This window comes from Cyclopterus lumpus, chromosome 3 (assembly GCF_009769545.1).
Source record: "Cyclopterus lumpus isolate fCycLum1 chromosome 3, fCycLum1.pri, whole genome shotgun sequence".
In the NCBI taxonomy this organism is placed as follows: Eukaryota; Metazoa; Chordata; class Actinopteri; order Perciformes; family Cyclopteridae; genus Cyclopterus; species Cyclopterus lumpus.
The window spans coordinates 3,688,930-3,708,040 of NC_046968.1; the positions used below are offsets into that span (position 1 = coordinate 3,688,930).

A 19,111-nucleotide genomic window follows, 5' to 3' on the forward strand; every position below is an offset into this window, starting at 1 on the left:
ATTGAATTAGGACAGCTTTGTCTCTGTTGAGGACAGTTAAGCCACTCAGGTTTGTTTTAGTTCATTTTACTGTACTTTCGATTCAGTTCTATTTCTCTGACATCTTTTAGGGGTCAATTCTAATTAATAATAATATTTTCTTGTCTTTTTATAATTGTTTTTGTTATTTGAAAGCTGCCTCTAGAATAAGAACATCTCTGTGTTTCAGTGACAGGAGTATACGATCACACCTTGGAATCTACACACCACAGTAATACTGCACAATTAGAACAGGACATTAATGGCCAGTGATCAAAGTATAATCACATAACAAAGGAAAAGCTATGTGCTCTGGGAACTTAATACAAGTTTCAGGGAATAGAATATGAGTTCAGACAATTGTATTGATATAATAAGAAAGAGCCGCCACACTCTGTTAATGGCGGTGGAGAGAAAATGATTACCGTCCTGATCAGTAAGCCGTATTAAAACTGTATGAAGTAGAGGAGCAGTCTGCTGGAACAGTGGGGACGTGGCACCCGTTTGGCTTCAGCTTCAGAGTCACGGCATTTCTTGCCCTCTCGTCCAATAATTTAATACATCAGGAAACCTTTTCTGTTTAGATTTTTACGTGGCTGCTATAATTAATGTAGAATTACGGATTGTATGTGAAGATAAAAACAGCATTTACGTGACATCTGAACATTTGGAACCTAGGATGTAGATTATATTGTAATCTACATTAATCTATATTTTATTTTTTGACATGGTGCGTGCGTGCGTGCGTGCGTGCGTGCGTGCGTGCGTGCGTGCGTGCGTGCGTGCGTGCGTGCGTGCGTGCGTGCGTGCGTGCGTGTGTTATCTGCTGAAACCACGAGGCCCACATGGGTCAAACACACACAGATCCTCCCCCACTTCCACTGACCCTTGGCAAGTTGACAGACAGTACAAAAAGCGAGCTGTTTATCGCAATGTCTAAACTCATAACAGAAAAAAAAATTCTTTGTTTTGTTTACGTTACATGAGAATTTATGACACTAGAAGGCAGAAGGACACCACAGGGGAAAAAATAGAACATAGACATAAAAATAGAGTATAAACAACTATGGTCTTAAATAAACACATAAATCTAAAAATGAAATTTGTGCTACATATAGTTCTGCCGTCTATACAAGAGTTTACAGCCATGCTAGCAGCTCCATTGGAAAGTGAACCAAATTGAAGCAAGTCAAGGTCTCGAGTTTGTTTGTTTTCGGCCGTTATGTGGAAATATATGTGTATAATTGGCGTGCTAATTAGCACTGAGCAACAGTCGACAGCTGTGATTGAGGAAATTTAGTTGAGCAGATATTTGGTCATAAACTGCTGACTCGTAATAATTTCTCCTGGTGGGAACATGATTGTTACTTTGAACTATATCTATCTATCTGTCGGTGGTGCTAGTCACTCATAGCATCACCAGTAGTGGGATTCATAGACGGGGAACCACAGACTGTATGTGGAAGTAGTCAGCGTGGCATCATCCGTTGGTTTGTGGACTGCCAAGTTCTGCAATTTCCTCATTGCCATCTTGGGTTACAACCGTCGCCATGTTGTTTTTTTTTGCAACCAATGAATAGAAGGTACCATATTTGGAGTGACGTGGAGACACTGAACCCGAAAAAATAAGATTTGAAACTGTATAAAAAAAGATTGAAAGTTAAAAATAGAAAATATGCTACTGAAAACTGAAAAAATATATTTTATTCGAGAAAAAAAAAAACTGAATCTAAATTATATTTAAACCAAAAAACTTTTCATACACTTGTTTTTTATCTCAAATACATTGTTGAATGTTTCAATGTTCAAGACCAAAACTTGAATTTTCAGGTTCAAATATTTTTTTCAAACAAACAAAACTATTGGCCTGGATTTGGCTCCATACAACCGCTTCTGAAAAGTGAAGCCAAAGCTGAAGCGCTTTAAACTTGCATTTAACTCCGATTGTCTAGAGGTCTGTGAGAAAATGACCCTACTCCTCACTTGATTAATCACCCCAGTAAAGACATGAATGCCCCGCACCAGAAAGCAGACAAGGTTAGCGACAAGCTGGTGAACACAGTGGAAGATTCAGCTGCTGAATAACCAGATATTCGTTGGTGGAGTATTATGCAGTATGGAACAATTGGAGGGCTTTGGGAGTTTGAAGACATCACACACTGCGTGGGAATTTGCGTAAGCACTAAAAGCAGCCGATATCCAACACGGATGTTTACATGGTGATAGAGGGACAATTACACAGCAATACATGTTGAAGATAACACGTCAATAAAAGAGCCATAAACTCTGAACTTGTGCGGAAAACTAATATTGACACAGTGGGCCCTGGGCTGACATGAACTGAACAGTGTGTGTTTGTGTGGGTCTGGTGCGTGTGAATGTGTGTGAATATACAGCCCCCTGCCTCATCCCCCCCCCCACACACACACACTCATCCTCAGCCCTCGCTCAACAGGAAGTAGTCATAGCTGCAAAGGCCAGAGGGCGCTTCTCAGAGGGCGCATGAGGATGTGGTGGCGTATGCATCATTCTCGAGGAACTCTTTTCTCACTGAGCCACCGGGAAATAAGGTTCTCCTCTCTTCTGGGCTTCCACATGCACAAAGCCCCCCCCCCCCCCCCCCCCCCCACCATACACACACACACACACACATACACACCCCACACACGCACACACGCACACACACACAAGCCATAATAAGCTTAAGGCTGAGACAACACAGCAGTTTTTAAGTCAATAATGTTTTTCATGGCAGCAGTAAGCTGCATGTAGCAGCTGGAACAGTCTGTTTTTTTATGTTTTTTTGTATGTTGAACTCTTCAAATTAGTTTTAACTCCAGCAACCTGCAAGGCCACAGTGCCAAGAATACATCTGGCATACTCCTCCCAAGCCCAGACAGATCGGACGATGGTAACTGAAGGAGTCAGTTTGGTCACTCACCTCCAGAGGTGTCTACCCAGACATCTGTAGGATACGACACGATGGAGGCAAACAGAGTTTCATTTGCGGTGCTCACGACATTAAACAGAATTAGATGTTGAAAATGGAACTGTGCCCCATGGACCAGCAGGATTCATAGCGACTACGTCTTCAATAGAAAGTATTTCCAAAGATAAACGCCACCAGAGAGAAGTGAGAAACACTTCATCCCACTAGAGGAAAAGGAGAAAGCAGCTTTCATTTTGCTACCAAGTAGAAGCACATTTGGCACCAAAACTTCCTCTGAGCCTGACAACATAATAAGTGTCTCGTGCCAGTGGCCGCATATAATAATCAATTATGCCTCTGAAGCCCTATTTCATATGCACTGAAATTGTCCACAGCTGCTTTTCTGTTAGGCCCAATTTAGGATGTAAGTAATATTAAGTCCCAATCATAACATATTTTCTCACCCTCTACTGCCAAAACCATGATTTATTAACTTGTTATTTTCTGATAAATTACAGATTTCCTATGATTGCAACTGATTAATCAGAATGATCTTATTTTCTCAAGACAGTTTGTTATGAGCCATATCAAACTTTTTCCACAATTTCGAGTTCATTATGTTGAGACAACGCATCTTCCTTTTTTTTTCACTGAAGGCCAAGAATATCAGCCATAATCAAACAGACTTGAATCTGTCATGTCAAGGAAACTGTTTTATTGTGAAAGTCAACTCTCCTCTTGTTTCAGGCAACTTGTTCCTTCCCCTGTGTGTTTCTCCTCTGGTCTGATTGTCTGCCTGCTCCTGATTGTTTCCACCTGTGCCCTTACCCTGTGTATATATTGTCTGCGTCTCCCTTTGTCCTGTGCCAGTTCGTCTTGTCTTTTGTGCCAGAGAACCAGCCATTTTCATGCAATTCATCAGTCACAAGGTCACGATTTTATGTTACTTGTTTCCAGTTAATTAAAACTGAGATTTTTGTTACTTTGCTTTGAGTCGTACATTTGGGTTCTAGTCTTTGTTCGGTCACGACAGAATCGAACATGATGGTGAGATATTTCAGCTGTGATTAGGAGAATGCAGCACTTGATCGATGGTTCATCTTTTGACACTTGGGGTCAGCGCTACAAACTGTTAACGCAACTATGACATAATCTGCGCCTAAAGGTGATATGGGGAACTTGTGAGCAGATCAACGTACCATCATGCAACGGGGCAAATCATATCTTACAACATTTTTCTTGCACGAATGAAAAGTCCCTTGCTCCGTCCTGAACATTGTCCAGTTTGTTTTTGTTTTTGCCCTTTTTTCTGCAGTGTGCAAGATTTCTCTCCTGTTTTGGTTGTCGTGGCAATGCAAAACGCTGCTGGATTTTAACGAGCCGCTGAGCTGGAAGAATATCCTTCAGCTCAAGTGGCACTTAAAGCACTGCTCTCTTCACAGCCACTCCACTGCTGCTCAAGCTCAATATTCTGTCGAATTCTGAGTCATTTAACATGTAAAACAAATCACTTCATGTTGCCCTCACACTATAAGCAAATGTAAAAGCTCAAGAATGTGCTATAGCTTGGATCCCTGCTGTGTTATTAGACGGAGCAGAACACTGCAAATACATTTAGACGTTGAGTCAACAAATTAATTTTATGAATGCAATGAAGATATTAACTATAAGCAGTCCGAAGAATTATTCATGGATCTTTGTCGGCTCTTTGAAAAGATTTGTGCGCCACATTACTTTGAGTAATTGCTTACTGGTTCATGAACATTTCCATTGAACAGCAATGTCAATGCAGAACTGTATCATGGCCCAATATACCAGAGCCACAGAGCATCAATTATTTCCGAACTGTGCAGGATCATGAATCATAATCACGACTCAGGTGACATTGGTAGAGCCTGCCTGTATGTGCACCTGGCCTTTCATTAGTTGCCACAACACAGCAACGCTCTCCTCATGGATGAACAACACTGATGCAATTTACTTGAAGAAACAATTGCAGTCAATGGTTTTCAGTTTCCTTCATTTTTTTTATTATATATATATATATATGTATGTACTTGCTATGTGAGCAGGTACACACCTGCTCACCTGAGTGAAAATATTGTGTCAGCACATTGACCGTATGTACAGTGTGTGTCAATGAAGTTTTAATGAGTACTTTTCCCTCCAGACACTAGATTTAAATTAAAATGTGTCTCAACAACCCCCCTTTGATCCGAGCTACCAGTCCAAGCAGGGAAATTAATAATTTTCTCATGATAGGAGCTTTATATACCACATATTACTCTATGTAGAACCTTCATGGATGCTAAAAGGTTCTGGGTTGAAGCTTCATAGAAGGGTTCTGGTTGAAAACATTACACCATGGAAGGAAGTTATGTAGAACCTCTCATATTAGAACCTTTCGCATATGGTTCAAGGTATAACTCATCATACCTTCAAGCAAGTGGGAAAACCTTTCACAGCTGAGCAAGTTTCATTGGATCTCGGCGTTTCTATTCAACTATTCGAACGCTATATGTGCTATATGTGCTTATGTGCATGGAAACACAGCTAGTGACGTGGTCTGGTCAGTTCCTGGAATAACTACTTTACTGAAGATATTTCAAATCTAATTACCTATTACATGCCCTTTACACCATTCATGACCCCTTATAGATCAATTATACATCAGCATTAGTAGTATGTAGTATGTACATGCCTTTTATGCTTCACTAGTCTACTTAAAATGCTTTCCTCTTGTTAAAACATTTCACTGATCAGCGGCCTCCAGCCACTGCCCTACACTACAAATCCTGATGACAACAACGTGGACGTAAAGTCTTACTATGGACTCGTTGCTCCTGGCGTCGGTGTTGACGAAGTCTGCACCCAGGTTCTTCTCCTCGCCAGCGACTGGCAGGTAGTCGCTCCTCCTCATCGTGGCGGGCACCTCCCGTTGTTGGCTGCCCGAGCGTTCACAAGCAGGAGATCCTGGGGGAGGAAACGGAGAGAGGGATGTCGAATTAGCTATTTGAGAGAGAGAGAGAGAGAGAGAGAGAGAGAGAGAGAGAGAGAGAGAGAAAAGAGAGTGTGTGTGTGTTTAATGCCCGTTTTTGTACTGTCTTTTAAAACATCCTCTTTTTAATGCATTCTGTTTCTAAATAATAATTTGAATGGCTGTCACGGGGAAGAAGAACGTCTGCCTGTGTCAGGGGTATAGTCGTGGACAGATTATGAGACTCCCCCAATGCCCAGACTGAAAGAGGTCCCCGTAAACTCAGAGAGACACAAAACAAATAGAGATACGGTGTTGTTTGTAGTTGACACACCTCTACTCCTCTATATTACACTCCAGCACATTAAAGGGAACCATCAAAGACAGCCTGAGACAGAATGTCTGTCCTCTTAAAGTAGAGCGGTTCTGAATAAAATGGCTTTACTTATGCATCTGGATTTGAATGGAAATGTCCTGGTGGCCTCAGTATGCTGTGCTGCTGTAATATGAAGTAAACAAAACAGCAAAAACAAATATCCAATTCAACTTATTTATCCAACGGCTTTCGGGTCAGACTTGCTTGTAGATATTCAATATTAAAAGATATTAACAGTCACTTCAATGTTGTCACCCCTGAGCCCCTATTCAGTAATCCATCTATGGTCAAAGCTGTATGCACATAACATTGTGAGAGATAGATAGTAACAACAATATTACTTTATTATTCATTTTATATATTAATTTTAGCTGGTTACCAGTACTGTTATTGATGCCGTGAGGATTAGTATTGCACCAACATTTGGATGTCATTTGGATTTGTTTGTTATTGATTTTTGTCCATTCTGTCAGTTGGGTTTAATGTGAATATTAGCTGCTCACAAAGGGAACATTTTCCAGCCAACCATAGCAGCCCCTCCACATATCCTGCATAAACTGCAAATATCAGAATCATTAGGAAACCTTTTAGAACAATACGTTGTGATGGGTTATAGGTTTTGTTTCCATGGAAACTATTTTGTTCTTGAATCTAAGCTTGTGTATTGTATTCCCTCGCAGCCCAGTGCCCCAGTGGACTTGACACATTGGCAGTAAACACATCATGGACCAGTGCACTGTGGCAGGCTCTCTGCACTAAAGAAGGCAAGAAAAACAGATAAACTGCGGGATGCATTCGCCACTCTCCATCCTTTACAGGAAACAGCTGTCCCCGTTGATACCGATGGACGCATTGCTTGCTCAGCTGGCGTCTTACATTATAAGCTGCTCCGTTGTAACATGTCCTGAACATGAGTGTGTTCTGTTTGTGCAACGATCCAGCTGTCACGTGATTGATGTGATGCCATTACTGTACAACTGCAGCTTAGTATTTTTTCAGAACGAGTTTATGGGTTTTTTGTTAGTATTACCCAGAGGCATTTCAAGAACCTGTAATGTAGCTCTGCCCACAGAGAACGACTCATCAGTCACAGACAGAGCAATGAGCAGAAAACAGTTCATTATCTGAGTCCCTGCATCAACCTAATAATTGGCACTAATAAGTGAGTCTAATAATCACATCTCAAAACAATTCTGACAGATATAACTAATTAATAAAAGCCCAGGAGGAACCGTCATAAAGGCAAAAGTTCTAAGTGCCTCTCCTCTCTAACTGCAGACACAACTCTTATTGCATTACCTATTTAAAGAGGATCAACTTATCATTCTAATTTCTCAGATATTTTAAAACACAGCGTTAAATGTTCCTTCAAATTCCTTCAATTGTCTGTTTTTTGGAAAAGATAAACCAGGGTGAATGTCCTCCCCGATGTCCTCCATGAGCATCTGACATAGCTGGGAATTGGGATTCAGCTTCCATACTTATGTTGGATCGACACTTAGGGAGAAGCTGCCCCGCCTTAGCCCGCTACAAGGAACAGGGCCACAGAGCAGAAACAGAGCCTACTTCTACCGATCCAACCGGGGAGGCGGTGTGAGAGGAAACGGAAACGTTTAAAAAAATGAGCCGGCATTCATGCTCGACTAAAGGCTAATCTCAGCAGATGTTTGTTCCCTGGACTATAAGCTAGACTCCTGCAGATTGTTGTGTCTTTGCTTTCACTGAAATGTGGCTTCATGGAAATATCACCGCCTTCAGCCAAATGGACTACACCCTTTTCTTGCAGATAGGGGTGCCTTAACCTTTCCTAAGTGATTGGTATGTGAATGCTCCAGTGGTCTCCGGAGAGAGTTCACCATTGGTCCCTTCTATCTAGTGAGGAAATTAACCACCATTATCAACAACAAAGAGGCCGTATCAGTTCTCTACGGGGTCCGTCAGTAAACTGACGGATTCTTCAATCACGGACAGATATTTCAACCATTCAAATCTTAAAACCCCTTTTCCCTAAACGTTATCACATTATTCATATATATTAACTTTGCGACTAGAGGGGTGCACACTCTGGGCCTGGTTTGTACGAACATCTGCGGCGCCTACACAGCTGCAGCCTGCCCCAACCTTACCTACTCAGATCACAATTCTGTACTGCTAATTTATCCTTATTGACCAATTGTTAAACAGGTGTTCATAGGCCAGTTTAGAAACAGACCAATGGACCTTTACATCTGTAAATCCAAACTTCCAACTCACCTTTTCACCTTAGTTGCTTATTCTTTGATTACTTCAAGGTTGTACCTATTACCGTTACCCTTACGGCGAACGGTCCTGGTCTCCGTGGATATATTATTAAGTCCAGTACGATAGTCCATGTTTGTACTGCGGACGGGAATACTGTACATTTTCTGGAAAATCAAAACCCACTGCATCTTTTAAGCCCTCAGTTTGTTTGTCGTTCCACGAGTACATGTGTCTAAGTGTTGAGCCAATATTTCTCTCTCTTGCTGTCTTCCCTCTCTCCCTAGTCATGTCTTTTCACTCAACCTTCTCTGTGCCGGACCATCAGCCGTCCTGGGATCTCTCTCTCTCTCTCTCTCTCTCTCTGAGCGTGAGCACGGAGTTTGTGAGCTGAGAGCGGTGTTTTGTGAGTAAATTGTGTTTTTTGTCTGTTTTTCTTGTTGAAAGTGGTCGACAGAGAGTTGTTGCTTGAGTTGTGTATGTTGTAGTGTATGTTGTAGTATATGTTGTAGTGTATGTGGTAGTGTTGTGTGGTGTTACTGGGTGCACAAGGGGGTTTAGTGGGTTCTGTGTGCCTGTTGGCGCAGCCGGCCGGCGCGCATTAGCATCGTGCTAACGGCGTTATGGACCTCAGTTGGTTAACACGGAGACTTGTCTTGAGAGTCGCGCCGTGTTTCGCGTGCTCGGTGGAGGACTGCAGTCTGGCGGTGGGGAGGGTAGTGGGTCACGGCAGCGTGAAGTCCGCCGCCCGCATGAACAGCGTGGTCGTGATTTTTCTCGACAGCGTGGAGAAGGTAAGCCTAGTGGCGGCGAAAGGCATCGTGGTGAAAGACACGGTGGTGCAGGTTCTGCCGCTGGTAACACCGGCGGTCAGAGTCACGATGGACAATGTGCCTCCGTTTATTAGGGACGAGGTTTTGCTGAGTGAGCTGGTGAGACACGGGCAGGTGGTGTCGCAGGTGAGGAAGGTCTCCTTGGGGTACATGTCTCCCCTGCAGAAGCACGTTGTGTCTCACAGGAGGCAGCTCCTCATGGTCCTGAATAACAAGGGTGAGGAGCTCGACTTTGACTTTAGGATGGGGTTCAGGAGGGGCTGGGAGTGCTAGGAGGACAGGGAGGGACGGGTGGGTGCTGGAGAGAAAGAAAATTGTGCGCAGGAAGAGGTGGTCATGTTGACAAACATGACAAACAGTGAGGTTGGCATGGAGGAGGGTGAGGAGAAACTTCAGGCTCACCGTTTGAAGAGGAAGAGCAGGGAGGAAGGGGAAAGTTCACAGGCGAAGAAAGGAGCTTCGGGAAAAGGGGACGGGGAGTCTGAATCTAGTATGGAGGAGGACTATGATTCTGAATCTGGATCCTCTGGGGCCAGTGATTCCCCAACAGGGTACAGTCTTGGCAGAGTAAAGTGGTTTCTCCATGATAAGAGGACCCGGAAGGGAGTGAGGACAGAGGAACATTTTTCCGATATAGAGAAGCTCTCTAGCTCTATTCAGCACCACATGGCCGGTGAAGGGAGGAAAGGCTTTACGCCTAAGGAGCGCCTCGGTCTGGGAAAAATAGTGCAGGAAATTGAGGAAGAGCTAAAGGAGGGTGGTGTAGGTGAAACACACAAGGCCGGAGACCCAGGGGAGCGACCCTGAGGAGGCGGATGGAGGTAGCCGGTCCTGGACTGGGAGGCGTGTTGGCGGTGGCTTACCTGCTCGGAGGACGAGGACGTGGAAGAGATGCTGCAGGAGGTGAAGAAGAGGAAGCTCCCGAGTCCACAGAGACTTTAAACTGGATGGGGTCTCAGGACCACCTTCCAGGGACATAGATGTTGTTGAGGATCTATTTTGTTGTTTTATTTAGTTAATGTCATTACAATGTGTCTGTTTGTTCGTATCGTTTTATGTAAAATAAAGTTTTTGTAAATCTCTCTCTATCTCTCTCTCTCTCTGAGCGTGAGCATGGAGGTTGTGAGCTGAGAGCGGAGTAAATGGTGTTTTTTGTCTGGTTTTCTTGTTGAAAGTGGTCGACAGAGAGCGGTGTATGTTGTAGTGTATGTTGTAGTGTTAAGTATATTCGGCTCCACATGACCAATAAAGCCGTGTTGACGAAGATAGCGCAGAATATTAATAAAGTACTAAAGGCGTCTGAGGAGTATTTGGCACCCTGGAGACTGACGGAGGTAGCCGGTCCTGGACTGGGAGGTGTGTCGGCGGTGGCTTCGCTGCTCCGAGGACGAGGACGTGGAGGAGATGCTGCAGGTGGGTGGAAGAAGAGGAGGCTCCCGACTCCACAGAGACTTGAACCTGAATGGGGCCGACACTGAAGGCAGTCAGGACTTCATTCCAGATGTTGGGATCTGGATCTTCATCCTCCAGGAGATTCAAGCTCTCCCCTTTTCTCTTTCTTTCTCCCTTGTGTGATTCTTATATGTCCTGTGAGAGGGATCACTCCCCTGTTGCTCTTCCCGAGGCAAACTTGTGATTTGTGATATCGGGCTGTATAAATAGAATTGACTGGACTGGTGTTTGGCCTGGTTGAAGGGAGAGCTCCGATAAAATGGATTTTGCTCCTTTGACTCTACGGCAAAATTATTTGCCTCTGACATTAAATTCTCCCTCCCAAGTGTCACAAACGTTACACCTTCATAATTAATCACAGAGCATTATGCTGCTGCAGACACTTCCATTTTCTCATATTTCACAGTCCTATGGAAGAACATCCAAACCCAAATACATAATTTTGTATTTGTGCTGAAAAAAGGGTGACAAAACTGTAATTCATCCCAAACTTAATTTCAGTAAGTGATGAAAATCAACTTGTAGGCGTTGCAAACTTGCCTCAAATAGATGATTCAGTTGCAATGAAAACAAATGAAAACACCATCTGTCTGAAGGTTAACGTCTGTCTAAAGCCACACAGTGTGGTCGTGGTGTAGAGTAGACACTATTTAGTTAATGGGCTCAAATACACAAAAGCACAATTGTGATCCTTTAAAGTGCCACTGGGCGACTTGATGTTAGTGGTTGTAAATGTCTGAGACCTCGAAAATGATGCTGGTGAAGTGGTTTTCTAGTTAATGCACTAAAACACACAGCCCCAGCACTGCTGCATGGTTCTTTAAAGCTTCACATGCCACAAAGAAGTATCTTTTAAAGAATGTCAAAGACTTTCTAAAAGTTCTCAGAAGTTAAATCTATTCGCTGCACACACACAGACATACTTTAAAGTCTATACGCTTGTTGTCCCTTTTACTACAGCGGCATGCAATATTAACACAAAAGATACAAAGGATAGTTTGTTGACATCTATTGACCGAGTAAATCACAATTTCAAATGCCCAATTTCCTCTGAACTGCCGTACTCGTCAGTGGGGCTGAACTATTTTGAAAAAAATATATAGTTGCGATTATTATGACTAAGATATTAGCGGGAAAGATCATTTTTACATTTTGAAATTTAAATAAAATAGAAATGTGTACATGGGCCCTTGGCCTCAATGGAAATTTAAATACCTGAGGTGAGCTCGATGTTACATGTGTGGCAAGGCAAGTTTTTACCTTTTTTTGTACAGTTCCTGCACTGCACAACTCGTATCAACTCAAGCATGCAACCTTAATGAAATCTGTGTTCTATATCTGGTTTCTACAGATATAAAACATATTACGGGTTGTGGTTCAGTTCATGTAGTTACAGGTACCCCATGTACCTCCTGACAAACGTCTTGGCTGGAGGCCGAGGCTGGCGGCCACTCAACGTGTGTCTCAGTTCGGCTTTTGGCAACACGACATGTTTTCACTGTAAATCCACATTAACAACTGTGATTTGTCCACCAGTCTGAGATTTGAATCTACATGTTCTATTGTGTTAGTTAATAGAGCAGCACTTAAACATGTTTAAGTGGTTAATATGCTTGTTGCCTTGAGAACTGGTACTGGGAACGTGCAGCAGCGTTACCCGCTGAAGGAGACCAGCCAGCCGGTGTTTAACATGCCACGCCCGCTATTGAAAGGAGTGGTTTAAACGCATTGATATAATGGTCACATGGAATGCAGCAGCATCTCATGAAAGCGTTGACGCTCATGTGTTATGCACAACTATTAACTTCTCGACCACAAATATGCACGCGTTACAAAAAGCGAGCGTCTCTCGGTTTTCGAGTCAGGCGAATCATCTGAGCGGCATATGCATATCAGGGATTATGCAGGACAGGTGAGCCAGATCCAATGAGCTCACAGGGCAGTGCAGCGGTGGGAAATATGGATACATGTGAAAAATGCAGAAAAGCATTATCTCGAATGCCCACAGAAACGGCCGGACCTTTAGTTAAATGGGGCCGTCCCTTAGATCTCCTTATACTTATATGGACGCGCATGCACGTGTTGTCTTCCTCCTACCGAGCACACTCCTGTCATTCCAGACATTAGTTGATAGTTTGTTTCAATCAATGCATTTCTCTGGTCATGAGGATGGGGTAGAAGAAGAACATTATGAAAAAGTCTACATTTGACTAAAGCGACAATTTAGTTGGTTCAATACATAATGGTGAACATTTTTGTTATCATTACTCGGAATTAGGATGACCATGATTATTGCTGGCCTCCGGGTCTCCCAATTCCCCCTTTTTTACCATCTAATGAGCGGCCCTGTCCTTCAAATTTATTCAGATGTTTAAAGTTATTAATGAACATGTTCAAATACGATCAAATTAATGCATAATGTTAAAGTGGGACGTGGGATTAACAAACAGAGATTGATCTATCTATGCGTTCCCAGCAATCCCCCTTTACTGTTTCAGGTTCACTGCTCATACACGTTTCCAGCAGCAGCTCGATTTTTATCTCCAAATTGATCTCATTAAATCTGAATTATCCCTTCATCATTAAGGTTTGGGATGAGTTCAAAACAACCAGGGAAATAATGTCGCTCCCAGGATGCTTAAAAGGACCATCACGCCATATCAGCAGTCCCCCATCAGCGGCATCTTAGTGTGAAATGCTCATTAGAGGGAGTCAGGTGTGCGAGGGCTCCCTCCCGGTGCCGTATCGGTGCGCCCATGTGCGTTATCAGCAGCAACAACCCACCTGGAGCAACCGCAGGGAAGATAAGGACCTCATCAAACTGGAGCGCTAACAGACGCACAGCTTTATTTCCCCCTCTACCTCTGCCCACGCGCTCAAATCGCAATCACCATCAGCCTCATCACCATCATCCTCATCGGCATCATAATTGTGCGATTCTTTTTGGGAAAATTATTATTTAAAGCGCTCTTACCCGGCTCCTCTGCGCCATCATGACTTACGCTCCCGAACAGCTCATCGCCTCCGTCATCCTGTCGCTCCATTGGGTTTTTAAAAAAAAAGCCGCTCCGAGTCCAGATCTTGACTGTGCCGACGCTCTCTACAGCATCTATCAAGAACCCCCCACCCCACCCCCAGCCCTCGTGCGTATTCCGGGGCTTCACCGCCGCCTGCGATGTTGCATGGAAACGCTGTACGGACAGCTACAGCGCTTATTCATCCTTTTGGAGGAGCCGGTGAAGCTGTCAAACTGTCCCCCTGTCCAATGTGTCCAAAAGAAAGCACCTGTCCGAGATGGATCCAATATGCTGAGTGTTAACTGCGATTGTTACAGAAGGTGTAAACAAGTCCTGCCTCAATGGCATCTTCTGTCAGAATGAGACCACTCTGGGCTGAAGCATCTCGTCCGCGCGTGAGGGCGTTCTCTGTCTAAATGAGATTAACCACTCGCGCACAAGACAGCAGAGTGATAACGCGCAGGGAAGCTGAGCCAAAGTCGTGTCAAAACTGTCTATAACGGTGTTGCCTTCGGGTCCCGTGGGAAAGCCGGTAAATGTGGTTCGCCTGCCTCACCTGGTCGACAGCTCCTCTCCGTTTTCACGTGATAAATTGAAACTGCTCACCTCGCTTTTGCAGTCGTTGTTGCCACAAGACCTGTGGAGTGGGTCCGTATTGTTTTGACGATCGAGTTTGCAATTTCTCGTTTAGTCGCCTTTCGGATCAAATTCCGCGACAGAGTGGTATAACTTGCTTGATCTCGTGGTTAACATTTTGCGGCAGTTCATAAGATATGAAAACCATAGGTAGCATATCAAATAAAGCACTCTGCTTGTGTTTTACCGTGGTGGATTAAAATTCAAATGTAATAAAAAATAAATTGTTGTGCAACAGGGGGACTATTTTAATTGTTTATCCAGGTCACCTGCGAGGATTCTGTAAATGCCTTCAGAGCATCGGGAGGGGCAGTCAAAGGAAATTCCGAGCATCTCCATATGTGTCCACATTGCTCACAACATGGCGATGGCTAGCAGCAGCGGGGAAGGGGGTGGGGGGCTCACACGTATATACTCAAAGAGTCGCGTGGCCAACACGGCTATATGTTAACAAAGCATAGATAAGCTTCTATTACAACACAGAGGGATGTCAGAAAAATAACCTTTAAATGGCCATCTGTAGATTGTTCAAAGACTGCTGGTTACTAATTGTACTCAAAATCAGATGATGGTAACGGCTGAGGAACAAACTGGGGCTAAAAGAGTAAGTATGTGTCTGTGTTTTTTGCTTGACCTTTCAGATACTTCCCCACCCATTGTTCATGGTGGGGGAAGTATCTGGTAACAGACCTCATCAGCTAACATGCTCTCCCAGTTTCTGTTACAGTGGGGCGCGAGTATTGTCATCTCCGACGGGATGTGAACGCAGCATTGGTCTCGAGAGTCTCTGCACCAGCTGGTGCCGCACACTCGCGCCGGAGTCCTCCAGTCGACGCGAGTTGATCAGAGGCGCACGAGCCTAACGCCGTGGCGGAGTCTCACGTAAAAGCGTCTCGCGGCAAGAAGAGAAGAAAAGGGACACTCATGGACGCCTTCGTGACGACGTTACACATTAGCAAAGGGGACGGATCCGTACACGCAGCGGCTCTCTTGAATAGAGAATACGCAGCTTCAGAATGTCCTAAATATCTGCAGCCACGTTACGACTGCATGTCCCAAAATAAGAACTACCAAAAGCACATTTTATTCTTTTTTTCTTTTTTTCATGCTTAAATGCGTCCTTTCCGTCCATCTGCACAACTATCTGTTACACCGCGTGCTGCGAGTCGCGAGGACGCGCTCCCTGCTGGATGAGAGAGACGGCTCGAGCGCATTGCATTCAAGCTACAAAGCAGCCTTCCCCAGGCCACACACATGAAGAACAAGTATTTAAACCCGACGTTACTTCTCGCGTATTTGAGCCAGTTCCTCGGTCAACTGATGAGTGGACTCGAATCAATCCAACCCATCACGGGGGGGAAACCCTCCTCCCTCAAACTGCTCCTCGAGACGAGGCGTATCAATCAGAGCGTAGCCTACCCAATTTCAACCTCGTTTTTTAAAAATGTCATACTGGAGCCCAAAAATGCTCTCCAATTAGAAGAATCAGAAGTATTAAAGTGCAGCAAAAAAAAACTGGCAAGGTGCCATTTTACACGCAGAACAAATTAATTAAAAGGGGAGCAAACAAGTGCAGGTACCTGACGAGTTTTAAAAGAGCACGTATGATTTGCTTATAGGAAATGTATGATTTACCTGATTCTCCAGCGTTGAAGTGAAGAAGCCACTTGGGTTAGAAGGTGGACAGGAATAAGAGCAGGTCTTGGCTCAGGTAACACTTCCCACTCACCTGTGTGTGTGTGTGTGTGTGTGTGTGTGTGTGTGTGTGTGTGCAGATGGGGCGGAGGAGGAAGTGCTGCTGGCCTCAGGTAAAGTCTCTCCTCCCACACAGCGGCTCTGGGAGAACGAGAAGTCATTGTTGTGTTGTGCAAACGTGACAAGGTAAAGGCAAGGGACTGCTGATTGGCCCCGGGGATGCGGGGCCCCAAAGACAACACATTATACAACAGAACCTACAACAGACATCCCATCAGGGCCCGTCCTGCCCAACTGTCTTTTTAATTTGGTGTTATTTCTTATCTCTGTGTTACATTTTAAATGAACCCAGGCGCTATGAGCCAGCTATGCTTACAGGGAGTCTCCTCAGAGGAGACAGGCATTCCCTTACAGGCGTGTATGGACTTGCAGTAGACGGCCAGGAAGCTTGTCAAACACCCACCCCACTTGTGAATTCACTCCAGAGGAATGTCGAGGGAAAAAAAGTGACACAGAATTACAAGGAATGCCAACTTTATTTTGGACAATCAGATTGAGCTAAAATATGGGAAGATTCATCAGTTTTGCTCGCCAGCATTTACATGGCAGAGCAGAATCTATCTGAGCAAACCAATCAAACAACAATGAGGCCCTTCTCCAGCTGTGTTTTCCTAAAAAAACGTTTGAGCAATATATCCATCCATCCATCCATTTTCAATACCGCTTATCCTCATTAGGGTCGCGGGGGCGCTGGAGCCTATCCCAGCTGACATAGGGCGAAGGCAGGGGACACCCTGGACAGGCCGCCAGTCCATCGAGGGCACATGTAGGGACATACAACCATTCACTCTCACATTCACACCTATGGGCAATTTAGAGATCAATTAACCTGCAGCATGTCTTTGGACTGTGGGAGGAAGCCGGAGAGCCCGGAGAGAACCCACGCCGCCACGGGGAGAACATGCAAACTCCACACAGAAGGACCGCTCCGACCGGGAATCGAACCCGCGGCCCTCTTGCTGTGAGGCGACAGTGCTAGCCACTACACCACCGTGCAGCCCGTTTGAGCAATATATTCAAACATTATTCAAAGTGTCGCTCAGTCTGCGTGCTGTCATCTGAGGCCTAAATGCAGGCCTCTCTTTTACTACATTGGAAATAAGTGAGGTGACCAATGCTGGTCTGGGAGCAGCAATCTGGATCCCCCAGACCTGATATGCAGATGGTTTATGTGATGGCTGGGGCATGGTTAGGCTCAGCTGCAGGGGGGGAGTGACTGAGGGAAAAGGTGCTGGGAAGAGGCATAATTAGCCTCAGCTGCAGTGGATCAGCTGAGTCTTGCCCCTATATCAGGTGTGTTGGAGATGGAGCATGGGACCGGCAGAGCAGAGATCCAAATAAAGTATCTTGCCAAACATTACACTAAGTGTGCGCATTCCTTGGTGCTGGGGGGAAACCCGGGGGATTGTGATAGGACTTGTTACAGTTTACAATAGAAATACTGGAGCAGTATACTGCAGTTTTAGCACAGTATTACTGGTGTGCTACGCTTGGAATAGGTGATGCTGAGTAATCCGCAGCCGTAAGTGGATTTATATATGTGGCATTATAGCGACTTTAAAAAGCGAGAGTCCCTAAATATAGGTAGTGGCCCGGGTCAAACAAACACAGAACTTTCCCCCAATAGATTCGTGTCCAGTGTAAAACCAAAAGTCAATGTTTTTTTGTTTTTTTTACGTAACATTGTTATGGGTTATGTAGCGTAATGAAGTATGCAACGGGTTGTTGATGTTTATTTATGTTACTTATGATGTTACATTGGAATGTCTATGGCACAGATATGCAACATGCCCCCCCCCCACATCTACAAAGAAGCAAGGCTCACAGACTTTATAATAGTTTTTTGTCTTTTTTGTTGTTGTGCCTGTACACATTTGTGGTCATTCAGTTTATTTTGTATAGCCCAATATCACAAATTACAAATTTGCCTCAGAGGGCTTTACAATCTGTACACATACACCCTGTCCCAGGACCTCACATCGGATCAGGAAAAACTCCCAAAACAATAGAAAAACCCTTTCAAAGGGAAAAAAAGTGAAGAACCCTTCAGGAGAGCAACAGAGGAGGATCCCTCTCCCCAGATGGTCAGAAGCAATAGATGCCATGTGTACAGATGAACAGCGTTACAGAGTTACAACGCATTTATGAATGAATAATGTTGTGTCTCTTAGTAACTTTGTGTCTGTTTTTAGTCATGTTGTCTCTTTGTCGTTGTTTTATGTCCCTATGTAGTAATTGTTCTGTTTATAGTAATGTTATGCCATTTTGTGTCTCTTTGTAGTTCTTTTGCCCCGCTGAATAGTCGTTGGGAGTTTCTTTGTGTCCTTTTGTAGTTGTGTTATGTTTATTTGTGGTCACATGGGTCTCTTCCTGTTTGAGACATGTCTCTTTGACATTCTGTAAGTGAAGGCTAGTGGGGCCCCTAACAATTTGGACCACTGGGTTGGTGCCCGGCAGGCCGCTCAGTAATGGTAAATGGTAAATGGTCTGTACTTGTAAAGCGCTTTTCTAGTCTTCCGACCACTCAAAGCGCTTTAACACTACATGACATCATTCACCCATTCACACACTGATGGGAGGAGCTATGGTTCCACCTGCATATTAGGAGTAACTAACCTTCATACACACATTCATACACCATAGGCACAGCCACAGGAGAAATGTTGGGGTTAAGTGTCTTGACCAAGGACACATAGACATGGGCTAGCGGAGCTGGGGATCGAACCGCCGATCCTCTGATTAAAGGACGACCCTGCTCAGCCACTGTCGACCACAAGCTCCAATCCACCCATGGTTACGGTCGTTACATTGTTATTTTAACTTAAACCATGACCTTTTTTCCAACCGTAACCAAGTTGCTTTTGTTGCCTAAATCCAAAT

The 19,111-nt window shown here is 44.3% G+C and overlaps 1 protein-coding gene across 3 annotated transcripts in view; it reads right to left on the minus strand.

Annotated features, from left to right (window-relative positions):
* The window catches only part of ano1a (anoctamin 1, calcium activated chloride channel a), a 60,065-nt gene extending 43,868 nt beyond the window's left edge, over nucleotides 1-16,197 (minus strand). For 2 of the 3 annotated variants that reach the window (XM_034556555.1, XM_034556557.1), the window contains exons 1-2: nucleotides 13,798-14,309; nucleotides 5,775-5,920 (exon numbers count right to left, since the gene is read on the minus strand). In XM_034556555.1, the coding sequence (XP_034412446.1) occupies nucleotides 5,775-5,920; nucleotides 13,798-13,867 (216 nt within the window). In that variant the 5' untranslated portion in view covers nucleotides 13,868-14,309. Of the gene's footprint in view, nucleotides 1-5,774; nucleotides 5,921-13,797; nucleotides 14,310-16,111 lie in introns of those variants that run through there. The other variant, XM_034556556.1, reaches the window with a different exon arrangement.
* Between the last annotated feature and the right edge of the window lie 2,914 nt (nucleotides 16,198-19,111).